General features: G+C 46.5%; 1 protein-coding gene across 1 annotated transcript in view; it reads right to left on the reverse strand.

Moving 5' to 3' along the window:
- Positions 1–11,050, reverse strand: part of ATP11A (ATPase phospholipid transporting 11A) — a 230,886-nt gene extending 219,836 nt beyond the window's left edge. Inside the window, 1 exon segment of the mRNA XM_071208206.1 lies at positions 10,919–11,050. Coding sequence (XP_071064307.1) covers positions 10,919–10,957 — 39 coding nt within the window. The 5' untranslated portion in view covers positions 10,958–11,050.
- Positions 11,051–15,044: the final 3,994 nt, after the last annotated feature.

Consider the following 15,044-nt stretch of genomic DNA (forward strand, 5'->3'; position numbering starts at 1 on the left):
ATCAAAGGAAAAACAAACTAGGAGAATAATAGTGGCTTGCTCTCCTTGAATAGTTCTTCATCTTATATTGCTTTTAAATAAAGTATGTTTTAGGCCCTCAAGGGCTTAAGAAAGAAATTGTTACTAACCAAAAACATCACATACCTTCTCAGGCAAATAATGCGTACTCACTCATTATCAACTTGATAACCAAGGACAGTGTTGACAACATTCTCTCTATCCCTATCAGCTAGAGACAGCACATGACGGCATCTTGAAACAAAAATAAGAAAGTTCCAATAGAAGATTTCACCTGAATGAAAATGGTAACTGCACCTAATCAAAACTGCAGTGACTGCACATTTCACCTTCAAGATGAGTTGTACTGGTTCTGCTCGTTATCTCTGGAGTTATAAATGCGCTCAAAACTGTTTTATTTTCTATAGAGAAAAAAAACATTTGTTGAACATGTGCTATGTACTAGACCCTACGCTGGGTACATTCTTCAACATCTCTGCAATTTCCACCATTGCAAAGAGCTGGGCAAACTATGGTGTGTTTTCTCTCAAAGAGTAGATTGTTTTTTCCCTACATTCTTCAACCATTTTATTTCAAAACTCAACACAGCTTTACTACCAAATACCAACTACTTCCAAAATACCTTTAAAGTACAAAGTACTTTATGTAATACTGAATACTAAATGAAGACTCCAGATATCGCTATACACATTCATCAACAAAATGTGATGTATCTGTCATTTCTGAATAACATTCAAGGGTCCCAGCCTGCTACTAGATGGGAGGAAGGTCCTGTTAAAGGCAAGGATGAAGTCTAGGGAATGATGATAGAACTGAGGGCTGCAGGAAGAGTGGAAACAGGTAGCAGTGCACGCTCTCTAGTTTCTATTTTACATCTTAAGGTGCCAAAGAATATCCTTATTCTTAAATTCACCACTAATACACAAACTTCTACTTCCTCAAAGTCCTCCAGACTTGCAGATAGGCTGTTACCCTCAGCAGTTCGCCTAAATCTAACCTCTTCTCCAAAAACTCTAAAATTAGGGGAAACATAGCTTGATTACACAAGGATGAGGGGGAAGACGTAGATCCATGTGGGTACATGGGGAGGTAAGTCCACAAATTAAAAGCATGGCAGAAGGATTTCATTAAAGCAACCATCCCAGACTTCTAGCATGCTGACTACCCTAAAGTAAAACACAGCTCCACTAGGCAAACAAGAGAACTCAGGAGAACAGGGCAAGCTGCTAGCAAGTTACAAGGCCCAAAGTCAGTCCCCACATAGCTGTAAGTACAGTGACCAGAAAATTTACTGTCCAAACTGGGGCATTTTTGTGACTGAAAAAGGATGCTATCAATAATTATACTAGGGCGGGCAGCAGGTATAAACTGGCACTCAAGTGGGCAAATTGAGCATGTGATCAGCCTTCACCATAGATAAACCCTTGAGAGGATGTAAATGACAGTGGAAAACAAGTTTTGGAGTCAGACAAAATAGGTTCCACGCTCTACCATGCAACCTACCACGCACCTGTGGACAAGACAGTTTTCTGGTGTTGCTACACATTCTCCCCACCTTTACTGAATGCACCATTTACTGGCCTTTAATCAAAACCTCTTTTTCACAAACAAACCGTGTTTTAAATTTTAGCTTCTAGCCAGGAAAAAATGATCTTATTTTCATTCCCTCTTTGAGCCAAAAAAGTACCTCTGTTACATGAGATACACAAGAAATCAACAGTCTTTTCCTGTGATATTTTTATAGCACTTTATAATGTACAGAATATTTTCATGTACATTATTTCATTTGATCCTCTCAACCCAGGGAAGTCGAGACAACAAATACCATTAGTCTCATTTTACAGCTGCCTCCCAGCAGTTAAGTGAATGCCCAGAGAGCAGGATTATATACAGGGCTGCCATCCAGAAAGCCGCTCAGGGCCCCAATCTAGAAGAACCATCACTGGCATGACCCGCAAATAAGGTGCTGGTTAACTCTGGCTTCTACCAGGTACATAATTCGTGAAACACAAGCTGGTCCAAATACGAGTATAAGTAAAATGAATAGAAACTACCCTTGCCAACGGCAACCTACCTTTTTTTTTTTTTTTTGGCACATAATCACACAAGTTGGACTGTGCGACTTACTCAAAGGAAACCCCCCCCAAGCCTGAGCCAACTAATGGGTCCTTCAATTATGCAGTTAAAATTGGTGGAAATTTTGACACCACATAATGCATGGCATAATGCTCTTTCCCAGGATATAGGGACTTAAAAGTAGAGTCTAAATTATAAACCTTTAATATGCCTTCTAAGACATGACCTGGCTCTGAAATTAACAAAAGGTAAAAATAAAACCACAGAAAATTAGGAAACATTGTGTCAATAGAAAACCAGAGGCGATATTGGGGATTACTTAAACATATTCAGATTAAAGTGGGGTTTTTTTTGTTTTTGTTTTTTTAAAGATTTATTTTATTTATTTCTCTCCCCTTCCCCCCCCCCCCACATCCCAGTTGTCTGTTCTCTGTGTCCATTTGCTGCGTGTTGTTTTTTTGTTCACTTCTGTTGTCAGTGGCACAGGAATCTGTGTCTCTTTTTGTTGCATCATCTTGTTGTGTCAGCTCTCCGTGTGTGCGGCACCATTCCTGGGCAGGCTGCACTTTCCTTTGCGCTGGGCGGCTCTCCCCATGGGGAGCACTCCTGCGCGTGGCTCCTGCGCGTGGGGCTCCCCCACGCGGGGACACCCCTGCGTGGCACGGCACTCCTTGCGTGCATTAGCACTGCGCATGGGCCAGTTCCACTCGGGTCAAGGAGGCCTGGGGTTTGAACAGCGGACCTCCCATGTGGTAGATGGATGCTCTATCCACTGGGCCAAGTCCTCTTCCCCTGATTTAAGTTTTGAGCCTATATTCATCTAAGTCATCTCTCTCCATAGAGAATAACTAATTCAATCCAGCTATGAGTGATGCAAAAACTGAAAAAAAGGCAACTGCAATTACGTATAAATACATTACTAACAAATTCCTAATTGTGAACACAAAAAAGTGTACAATTTTTTTTTTCAGGTATTAGGGCCAAGGATTGAACCCAGGACCTCATACATGGGAAACTAAGCCAGTAAGTCACATTGGCTCCCCTGAGTTTTTTCATTTTGTTTTGCTTGTTGTTTTTTGTTTGTTTGTTTTTAGGAGGCACCAGGAACCGAACCCAGGACCTCCCATGTGGGAAAAGCTGCTCAACCACTTAAGCCACATTCGCTCCCCAGAAGTGTACAATTTTTATCCTCAGATAACCAGCTTCTTCCCATTCCACATAAAAAGTGTTGGAAAATATTTAAAGAATTGAAGAGGTAACTAATTATTAACCTGCCCTCAGGGCTCACATAGTTTAGTGTAGCCTGGACCCATGGTTACAAACAGACAAAGTAATAGAGGAGGTCCAAAATCCTCTCTTGATTTGTGGTCAAAAATTTTTTTCCCCCAAACAGGGCATGAAAACGAAACTACCCTCCTTCAGACAGTGCTAGGCTTCCAGGAAAGGGACACTGTTGGCTGTATTCTCACTTCTAGGTCCCATAGTCCAAGGAATGGATGCAAGCAAAAAGGAAACAAATTCTAGGGACCTCAGTTTCCAAAGTATTGGGCCACAATCCACTGAAAGAGCACTCAATCAAAACACAGTGAAATACTCCACGAGGCAGCTTTTAACTGGATCAAGGGCAGCCCCCCTAGCGGGACAGTGAATGAAGAGAGAGAGCTTCAGCCCACTGTGTGATCTGTGATTAACCTCCTTCCACCTTCTTGGTGCTGTTTACCACATGAGGGGTTGCCGGCAAGAGCCCTGCCCATTTCCACATTTTATGACTCTACAGAATGAATCAAGAAGAGAGAATACAAAGGTCATGAAGGAGCATTAAAGGTGATTTTATTTTTTTTTTTTTTTTTTTTTTTTTTTTTTTAATTTTTTTATTTTTTATTGACTTTGTAATAATATTACATTAAAAATATATATGTGAGGTCCCATTCAACCCCACCCCCCCACCCCCCCTCTCCCCCCCCCCCCCCAACAACACTCGTTCCCATCATCATGACACATCCATTGGATTTGGTAAGTACATCTTTGGGCACCTCTGCACCTCATATACATTGGTTCACATCATGGCCCATACTCTCCTCTATTCCATCATGTAGGCCCTGTGAGGATTTACAATGTCCGGTGATTACCTCTGAAGCACCATCCAGGGCAGCTCCATGTCCCGAAGACGCCTCCACCTCTCATCTCTTCCTGCCTTTCCCCATACCCTTTGTCCATTATGTCCACTTTTCCCAATCCAATGCCACCTCTTCTATGTGGACACTGGATTGGTTGTGTCCATTGCACCTTTATGTCAAGAGGAGGCTCAGATTCCACCTGGATGCTGGATGCAATCCTCCCATTTTCAGTTGTAATCACTCTAGGCTCCATGGTGTGGTGGTTGTCCTTCACCTCCATCTTAGCTGAGTGTGGTAAGTCCAATAAATCAGATTGTAGGTGCTGGAGTCTGTTGAGGCTCAGGATCTGGCTATCACATTGTCAGTCCAGAGATTCAAATCCCCTAAATATATCTTAAACCCCAACATTAACTGCACCTCCAGCACATTAGCATGAAAGTCTTATGAAGGGAGATCCCATCTGAGTCGAGATTCATCACACATAAACACCATTTCCAAAGAGGGGCCATCTGCCCTGGTAGTTAACCCCATCGGCCATGACCATAACTCCCATGGGTCTCTTTAGCCCTCAAAGGAACCAATATCTGGGGGTTGTATCTGCTTTATCTGTCTCTCTGACTCTGCTCAGTTGTGCATGAGGGCAAACCTTCTGCCAGCCTCCAGACTCTTTTTTAGAAACTCGTAGCCATATAAACTCATTTCTCCTTTCCATTTCCCCCTTACTTTAGGTCAAACAGCATTTTAAAGTCATGGTATTTTATGTAGACATGGATATTCTGCTGATCCGCATTGAACCTTCCGTATAAGGTCATTTTCCAGTTGCATCATCAGTTGGTAGTTGATAGTGGTCTAAAGGTGATTTTAGAAGACTGCCATTAATCACTCAAGTCCTTGGACGTTCCAGGAAGTCTCCTTCAGAAGCGCCGACACCTTCCTCAATGTTACTACCAACAATAATGATGAGAGTAATTATTCATTCGGCACATATTTACTGAGTACTGACTCTGGGCCAAGAATTGTTCCAGACAACTGGATATATGAGCCTGGCATACAGGCTGGAATACAGAGATAAATTTGGGATCCACTGACATATAGAAAGTATTTAAAGTCTCTCCCTGTGAAGACAGTGTTGACGGAAAAGGGAGAGGCGTGCCAGCTCTGAGGCCGGGGGTGACCCCAGCAAAGGAGCCCGAGAAGGGGCAGCCAAGCAGCAGGCAGCAGGGAAATCAGAAAGCCTTTCATGGAAGGCCTTAGGGCTACGTGAGGCCGCTGCACTGCCCAATCTCTCCACCTGTGACACACTCCCAGATAGCCACATGGCCAACTCCTTCACACCTTCAAGTCTTCCCTCAATGAAATCCCCTAACCCTGACCACCTAATTCAAATGTATCATCTCCCAATTCCACGCAATTTCACTGTTTAGCACTTGTTTTCTAATACACTATAACATTCATTTGGCTACTGCTTGCCTCCCTCTATTCAAAGGGAAGCTCCACGGGGACAGGGATTTTTTTTTTTCCCTGTTTGGTTCACTAATGCATCAAGGAACATAGAGTGGGCAGTCACTAAATATATGTTGAATGAATGAGGGAGTGGGGTCAGCTATACTGAGTGCTGCTGACTTCAAATACAATGAAGGCAGAAAGATGACAATGGACAGTGCAAGATGGAGGTGACTTGGTAATTTTGACAAGAGTGTTTAGCATGGTATTATGGGGACAGAAACCCATCTGGTATTGGATAAGCATTAGTTAGGAGGAAAGAAAGAAGTGTCAGCAACAGTGGTCAAGTAATTAAAAAATTAAGAAGTGCAGTGACAGCAGGAAGGAAATGTGAGTTTCTTTTTCTTTTTCTTTTTAAGGGCGCTAGTAAGGCTTGGTTGCAGACCAGAGGCCTAGAAGACGTCACCACAAAGAGGGAGACATTGATGATCCAGGAGAAAAGAGCGGATTAGTTGGCTTCTGTTTTCCGTGCAGTACAAGACAAGGTCACCAGCTCTTCACATGAAGAAGAAGGGTATGGAGGGGTTTGAGAAAGTAGAAGATGAGAAGCAATCTCCTTGAGGAATGTAGACGGATTCTTGTGAAGTGTAGAAGGACTGTCAAGCAGCATTAAACCCACATTTGTGATAAAGGTCTCCCATTTATTGAGCACTGTGCTGCACTATTCATGCAGTGGTCCCATAAAGTAGGCCCTATTAATAATCTCTATTTTACAGATGAGGAAACTGAGTATAAAGAAGCTAACCAACTGCCCAAGGTTACACAATCAGTGGCAGAGACAAAATTACCACTATTGTGTTTTTCTCAGATACCAGCACCCAAGTAAAAGCAAAAACAATCCTTTTACTGTTGAATTACTAGTGCTGTAAAAGTAGCTTTCTACTGATTTTCATTGTAAATAATAGCGTTTTACCTTGCATTTAACATGGTTAAAAAAGTATAAGTCTGGGAAGTGGGGATCTAGTATCTTTTATGAACACTTTCTATAAGAAAACATGGCCCAAGCACCAGGGAACAATCTGCACTTTATGTTTCTGAGTTCAACACATTTGTAAATAGAACTTCCTGTGTAGTTAAGCAACAAGGTATGTTTGTCAGTGGATTCAATGCAATTTTAACAAACTGTAAACTAAGGACATTGTTCACATCTCAAATGCCAATATAAACTTCTTTTCCCTTGTGTAATTAAATTTACTGCCTGGAATGAAATAAAAGCATCTCAAAATCACTCAATCCTAATAATCAGACATTATAATTATAAAGAGTTCAGAAGAACAATGCAAGGAATTTAATTGAATAGCTAGAACATAAAAATTAAATTATATATCTAAGATATTGCTTTAAAATGTCCAGTTGAATCACAAAAGCCCCTAAAGACAGGAAAGGTGCTTAGTAAACTTGTTTTATATGCAGCCTTGTTAAATACTTATTAACTATAAACACTTCACAAGTTCATACTGCAGGCTTATGACCACACAGCCAGAGGCAGTCCTTCTATTATTCTTGGATTATATACCTAAAAGTTCACCTATTTAATAATAATTACTTCAGAGCCTTATTGGTTAACTATGCTCCTGTGACATGCACCCCAAAAACTGGGTAGTAGGAGGACCCCATTATATCACCAAATGTTAAATTATGAGAAGCAAATCCAACATTTAAAGTTTGCAAAGCAAAGAACAGATAAAAGTGAATCAAATGGGTAAGTCCATCTGTTAGAATGAGCAACCTCATAGTTGCATAGTAACAACGTCACAAACCACTTGGTAATAAAGTAAAGCAGACATATATGTGCGCATTTAAATTGCTGCATGTTTTAAAAAGTTTAAAGCAGACAATACAAAACAAATCATTCCCAGCCTGAAATGATTAAAAACAAATTACACAGACATTAAAAAATGAAACTCTTTGGGGAACAGGTATAGCTCAGTGGTTGAGCACCCACTTTCCATGTATGAGGTCCCAGGTTCAGTCCCTGGTAATTCCTATTAAAAAAAAGAAAAAAAAGAAGCTCTTCATCTGCAGAATTTTAAAGAAAAATAAAATCCCCTAAAGATGAAGCAGAGAAGGGAGAAGGGAAGTGTGGTATCATGAACGTTATCTGGATGGAATTCCGCCTACAGGATCTCCGGCTTGGCTGGCAAGTTGTTGCACCATTCCATGTTTTAATGTTCTGAACGCCCCCCTCCCCCCGCCCGGCCCCACACACTGCTCAAACAAGACCACTAAGCTCACCTCAACTATAACCCAGGGTCCCCTGCTGGCTGGTACCGACTGGCAGCCAACAAACTGAACTGGAAGCACATTGCTCTTTTATCCCCTAACCCATCACCTAAATTATGCTAACAGCTCGAAGTGACAGGCACCCCTGTTAGTACTTCACCTGTATCACTCATTTACTCCTCACAATAACCCAAGGAAATAGGTACTACTATTATCCTCAGATGAAAAAACAAGAGGCACAAAAAGTTAAGCAACTTGCCCAAGGTTACACACCTAAAAAGTGGCCAGGACAAGATTCCAATTCAGGCAGTGTGCCTCCAGAATCTACATTCTAAACCGTGAGGTGACACCAGTTCCTCTCAGAATTTAAATCACCTGACCCTATACCCTCACTTCCCATTCCACATCTCTAAAAAGGAGAACACTAGCGCCTCATCCACTTCACAAAATATGTTAATAAATAAATAAATAAATAACAACAGGTAGGCCAAACTACCTCATGGTACATAATAAGCACTGTGCTACTTATAAATACAAAATATCTCTATATGGCTGATATCCATCCAAGCAACCAGTAATACGTACTTTAGAATAAGACCTAACATGGAACAATTCTCTCATTCACTTGGCTATTCTCTCTGGAACTAACCCAGAATGAATTATCTATAGAAATGTTTTCCAAGGACTTCTTTATCTTTTGGTAATCCTCATGTGTCAGAAGGAGTTGAAAAGTTTTCTTTGTCGTAAGAATTCTGACTAGAAGGGAAGAGAGTATAAGCCACTTAGATCACTTTTATGAAATAAGTCACCTAAGGAAACCACAAAGAAATAAGAATATTCAGTCCCAGACTTTTTTCTCTATCAAAAGGAAACATAATTTGGGCCTATGTGTTGAAAGACAACCAAATTACAAGAGAACAAAATTATGACTGCCTCTGGAAAATCTCAAATCAGTTTACTATCACAGAAATGAGCCTAACATCATAGAAATGAGTTTGTACATGAATATGCCAATGTAGCCAAGTGAACAGACTTGGGGGGAGTGGGGAGACTATGACGCAGAATGAGAAATAGAAATAACAGTATCCTACGACTCATTCTCCAGGGGTGTACCAAATAATGTATATAATGAGAAAGTTTATTAAAGAAAATTTACCCCTTAGATTTGGAGAGAACATTTGATTTCCTAAGTCTAATAACATAGTAAAAGGGAACTTTGAAAATGTTTTAACTACATCAAAACTTAAACAGCTTGACAATATAAAAGAGCAAAAGGAAGAGATGAAATAAGGTAGTGAAAGCACAAAAATAGGACTGACGTCTGCTTCTTGGAGTCAGGCACTGGTTTGGGAAGTCTGTGAATCTCCAGAGGGGAGAGGAAAGATGATATGACCCGCCTTTCATCACTCACTGAAACAGACTGTACACTATTTCTCACAAATTCGGCCCTTTTTCTCACAAAGGTGTCACTGGATATTTACCACTCAAATTATAATATGAACATTTGGAGCTCAAGAATCTGTGAAGGAACAGCAGGAGACACCTGCTAAACCTCTCCCCACCCACCACCCAGCAGAGCCGCCCTGGGACCAGTTCTCTGCATTGACATGTAAAGCAGGCATCTCAAAGGCTGACCTTCCTAAGGCTTCCTCAGTGTGGGTGCAGACAAGTTTCCTCGACTCTCAAAGTCTTCTGGTTAGTAAATAAATTCAAGGGTAAAGCAGAGATTTGGCTTCCCCCTCTGGGTGACAAAAAACACTTTCATCCTCAGCCAAAACTCCTTTTCAAAGAAGAGTTCATAAATATGAAAGACTATCTAAAGTCCTATACTAGGCAAAAACAAAGTATTCATAACAATGTCCTCTGCTAGCCTCAATCCCCAGGGCAGAAGCCTTCTCCAACCTGTGACTGACCATGTACAGTCATCCACTACGGAATAAAGGAGCTTTTGGTTAAAGCCAGTGGCAAGGAATTTCAGTCCTCGGGACAGTTACCTTTCCCGTGCTGCAAGCACATACCATCTTACAGACCTAACAGCGATCACTGCCATATGCAAAGTTTCAGTTTCCCCTTGGTCTTTAGTAAAACAAAACCAGCTTTCCCCCTCCCCTACACTCAGCTCTCTCCTGGCCTCCAAACTCTGTCACCACCAAAGAGACTGCTCTTCCTGACAGGTGGGTGGATTCTAGAGGAAACTAAGAACACCCAGGGCCTCCTATGATTGGTTCCTTTCAGGCAAAAAGATTTCAAACTTCAGTTCTGAATCCCCCAGTAGGTGCGTCTCTGTTTTAATCATTGAATTTTTCTGTAAAAGTGTCACACATCCCCTCCAACCTCTTAATCCGTGCAGCTAGGTATTCATGCGCAGAAGCAAAATGTGAACATTTCTCCCCAAACCTGCCCCCTTCCTAAGTAAGATCTCTAACGGGGACAGGTCTGCTGGGACAGCTCAAGTCCCAGCCTGCCCTCTTGGGAGGGATAATCGGAGAGCCAAGAGACGGAGTGGGGGAAACGAGGCAGGGGAGGGCACCAGGCAGCTGCGGTCGGAGAACAAGTGGGGGCGAGGCGGAAGGGCCAAAGTGCTGGAGAAAACCTCGACCCAAAAGCCGGAAGGCTCCGGGGCGGCAACTCCTTGCAGTCCCTCCCCAGCAACCTACTTTTCCCCTAGGAGCCGGGGCCAGTCCCGGGGGGAGAGGCCGGTCCCGAAATCACGTGGATACCCAAAACCTTACAGGACTCTGGGGGTTTGCAGCCAGCAACAGGGTCCCAGAACAGGTGGCGAAGGCACATACCGAGCCTCGGCCGACCGAGGCTGCGGACCCAGGGACAAGTGCGGTACGAACCCGCGTCTCGAAAGGCGCGCGGGCCTGGCTGCCGGGGCGTCCAGCCCCAAACTTTCCTGCTGTTCTAAGCGCCCCCATCCCGCGCGATACCCTCCCCGGGTTCCCCGGGGTCGCCGCGTGGGGAGGGGCCGCACTCACATATCTGTTGATGAGCGTTCGGATGAGGCTGCAGTCCATGGCTCCCGACCGCTGCCAGGCTCGCCCCGGGCGCCCGCTCCTCCGGCCGCCGCCGCCCGATCACTGCCGACTTCTACCTGGCGCGTCCATGGACTCGGTGCCCCCGGAGTGTGGCAGCCTTCTGCGCCGCGCGGACGGGGGAGAGGCGCGCGCGCGGGCCGCCGGGTCCTCACCTGCCGCGGGCTCGGGGTCGCCGCCTCCCGCGGTCCGGCCGCCGCGCCCGCCCGCCGGCTCCAATCACGCCCGCAGCGGCCCCCGCGGCAGCCGACACATGTGCGGGCCGGGCGGTGCTGGGGGCGGCTGCAGCCCCGCCCGGCTCATGCCCCCCTGGCCCGGCTCGCGGAGGCGCGCGGGGGCCGCGCTGTGCCCGGCGGCACCTCACGAAGGGCTGCCGCCTCACGGAAGGCTGCACCGAGGGCGGCTTCGGGGCGTGGGGCGGCAGGCTCGGCGTGGCCGCGGCAGGCTCCGGAAGTTGCCGCTGGGCGCTCCCCTGCGCTCTCCTTCCGACTGTTTGGGTTGCTCGGGCTCCGGCTCAGCCCTGACCCACCCACCTCTTTGCCTCCTCCCTCACCTCCTCGGGCGCCTCTCGCCTTCCCCTCCTAGAGCTGGGGCTCTTTGATCCTCTCCTCTCCTTCGGCCGCGCACGTCACGAGCGACGAGTGAGCATGCGCCCCGCAGCCAGCACGCCTCCTCCTCCCCCTCCCCACTTTACACACTTACACACACGCACGCACACACGCGGTCCCTCCTCGCCACCGAGTCCGTTCCTCCAGCGTTTCGGCCCGCAAGCCGGGGAGCTATCCAAAGGGCGCTCCAGAGGGACCGGCCCCGCGCCCGGCTCGCCCTTTCCGCCGCCGAGGGCCCGCGCCGCCCGCCGCGCTCCCGGAGCGCGGGAGCCACGAACCCTCTGGGCAGAGGCCGCGGCGGCGGCCGCCCCCGCCCGGCCTCACAGGCCGCCGCCGCTCCCCACGGACGACCCCCTGTTGCTTCAGCCGCGCCGGGAGGAGCCGGGGCGGCCGCGGAAAGCGGAGAGAGGGGATGTTAAATGCTCGTTTCGCACAGTGGCGGAGACACGGGCTGGGCCATCACCGTGTAGCCGCCGCCGCCGCCATATGCAAACCTTGGACCCCGGCCTGCGGCGAGCAGAAGCGCGGACTTGTGGCTTCCGCCGCGCCTCTCACACCAGTGCCAGGAAAACTTACTCTCCATCCGAAAACCCGACAAGGAGGAGAGAGATCGCCGGGCGCGAAAGGGGCGGGTGGCCGGCGGCCGTGGGGAACGCGGGGCCTGCGGGGGAGGGCCAGGAGCCTGCGGCACCGGGTGTGTGACTTGGTTGGGGAGGTGTGGGTTTCTGTGACCCCGCTGTCTCCACGGCTCTCCGTGGACCGCGAGGAGGGCACCGGGGGGTTGGCTCTCGGGGTGAGGCTCTAGTCCGCTGGGTCTCTCCTTCACCGAGAGCCTTTTGAGCTGAGGGAGCCGAGACTCCGGGTTGAGTTAGGGACGTGCAAACCTAGACAAGGGTCTCGCGCTAAAGTCTGAGGTCGGCCTCCCCCGGCGTTGCTCCTCCCACTTTGCGGGTGGGAAAGCGGAAGCAGGGAAGTTACTCAAGTGGCTCCCTCGGCGCTGCAAGGCATTTTTGTGGCGGCGTGAAGGCGGGGACACGGATTTCCCAATTTAGGATCCTTGTTCCTTTCTGAAACCTACTCGGCTCGCTCCCGCTCGCCTGTTGGCCCTCAAACTCCAGACCCGTGACAGCTGAGCCTGCTTTAAATCTGGCGGTGATGAAGGGGTTAGAATCAGCGTGGGTTACACGCCGCCGACCCCAGGGCATCCCACCTTCTCCCCAGTCCCGGCCCGGTGCGGCCCCAGCTCTCGTCCCCCGGCCTCCGCCCCGGCGCCCGCCGCTAGGCGGCGAAGCCCCCGCAGCGCGCTGCAGGCCCCTGCCCGGGGAAGGAGGTCTTCACTTTACCTGGTTTCCAGTTCTCGGTGGCGTGTATTTAATCCTGCTAGTTACGAAACTGGACAGGACAAGAACTGTTCTGTCCCACAAAATGCCAAAATCTCACTCCCAGGGTCTCTTTCTGTTTTCCCAACAGTGAGCTGCTTGCTTCCAGAATTAACAAATCATTTCTTTTTCTAACTACGTATTCAGCCTTGAATTAAAAGGTATACTTGCTGCTAAACTTTTCTTCTTGTTACAGATACTCACTTATGAAACCCCAGAAACCAGAGTCTTAAAATCACCTTCTTAGTGGTCTGTCACAACCACTGCCCTTGATCTGGGAATGAGAAATCCAGTTTGCTGTGAATGGTCTCCTAATTGGTTGTGGAAGAGAAGCGGTACTGGACATTTTTGGACTAGAAAGAGGTAATTAGAAATGAGACTAACCTACCTGTATTTCTAAAATATTTTTCTTTAGTAAAATGCTCTGGGTTTTGGTCACCTCACTCAATGTTTCCGTCCAAATCTCTGCCCTTCTCCAACCTGCTCTGTGCCCCAGAAGGCTGGGAACCACATCTGTGAGCTTACAGCAACCGAGGCATCAGCTGCTGACTGGAGACCCAGAGGAGGGAGAGGCAAGGGTGTTTCTTCCCCTCTCCTTCCCTGCCTCACCCTGGGTTCTGGCAATATCTGTGGGAAGACAGCTCCTGTCAGGCACACCCCCTTTCCTTGGCATGACTCCTTTCAGGCTCCAGTGACAACACTTTTCTCCCTTCTGCTTTTAAAAGACTTATGGATGGTTATCAGTATCCCGCTGTTGCTAGTCCCTGGGTAACAGCATCCTTCGATGGATCGTTGTCGAACATAAGCACATTGCAGCAAGTAATCCCTTTATCAAACTTAACTTCCAAATCTTTTCCCAAGATGGCCTTCTGTTTCCTGCCAGGACCCTGCAGATTTTGAATAATCCCCTACCTTGCAAATTGTAGCCTTTGGCCTGGGGGCTGGAAGCCACCAGCAGAGGTTACACGGGCCACTGGATAAGGGCTGCATGTCTTTCAGGAGTGCCCATTTTATTCAATCAGCAAATGATAATTATTTATCGTATTGTGGCAGTTCGATACTGTTTATGAATTCCAAAAAAGATATAGATCACATTTGTAAATTGGTCTGTTCCTCTGGGCACAATAAGCGTTGATTTAAACTTAAATGCTTTAACCAGTTTACTTGATTAAATAAAGATTAGGGCTTTGATTCAACCAGGTCATTAGGGCCAACAGGGTTGAGTGGATTTTACAAACACAATCAAGAACACAGAAGAAATACACAGAGGAAGAGAGCTCCAGAGACATGGCAGAGGAGATAGGTTTGATACTGCGGCTCCCGGGAGAGAGATAAGCCATTCGACTGAATGGGGTGAGTTTACAGCTGACCTTGTAAAGAGAACAGAACAGCTGAGCCAGAAAGAAAGGAGGCCTCCAGCCTAGAGCTGAGATCGGAAGCAGCTGGGCCCACGGAGCCTTAAGAGAAAGAGAAAGAGAAAGGCTGAACACTCTCAGACATTGCCTGCCATCTTGCTTCAACACACGGCAAATGATTTGGGGTGAGAAATAAACCTTGAGTTGGACTTTTTAGGGCCTTGTAACTAAGCTTTTTACCCCAAATAAATACCCTTTATAAAAGCCAACAGATTTCTGGTACTTTGCATCAGCACCCTTTGTGGCTAACTAATACACATATAGTAGAAAATGTTGCTGTGCAGCAACCATCTTCTCTTTGTTCTTCCTGGCAAAAACCAAACTTGATTCAGGTATCTACCCTATATTATATGACTATTGGTAAATTTCGGTTTTTCTTATCATTAATATTGGTAATTCCATTCATTTTTCCAGAGAGAGGTTTAAAGGGAGTTCAAGTCAGTGGATCATTGAGGAAGATTATTGGACTTTGGGAAAGGTTTCCTCACTCGGAAAAAAAGGAACATGAAGAGAAAATAGTCCTTTTTCTGTGGATGTTGTAACTAGATGTGATGTCTGAAACATTGCAGCCATTTCATCCCTGGGAAGAGGTAGTCTGAGGAACAAGTCCTTGTAACGAGGATGACAGGGTGAAAAGACGGCATACTGCTGCTCCCTAACCTGGAAT

The sequence above is a fragment of the Dasypus novemcinctus genome, chromosome 15 (genome assembly GCF_030445035.2).
Source record: "Dasypus novemcinctus isolate mDasNov1 chromosome 15, mDasNov1.1.hap2, whole genome shotgun sequence".
Classification (NCBI taxonomy): domain Eukaryota; kingdom Metazoa; phylum Chordata; class Mammalia; order Cingulata; family Dasypodidae; genus Dasypus; species Dasypus novemcinctus.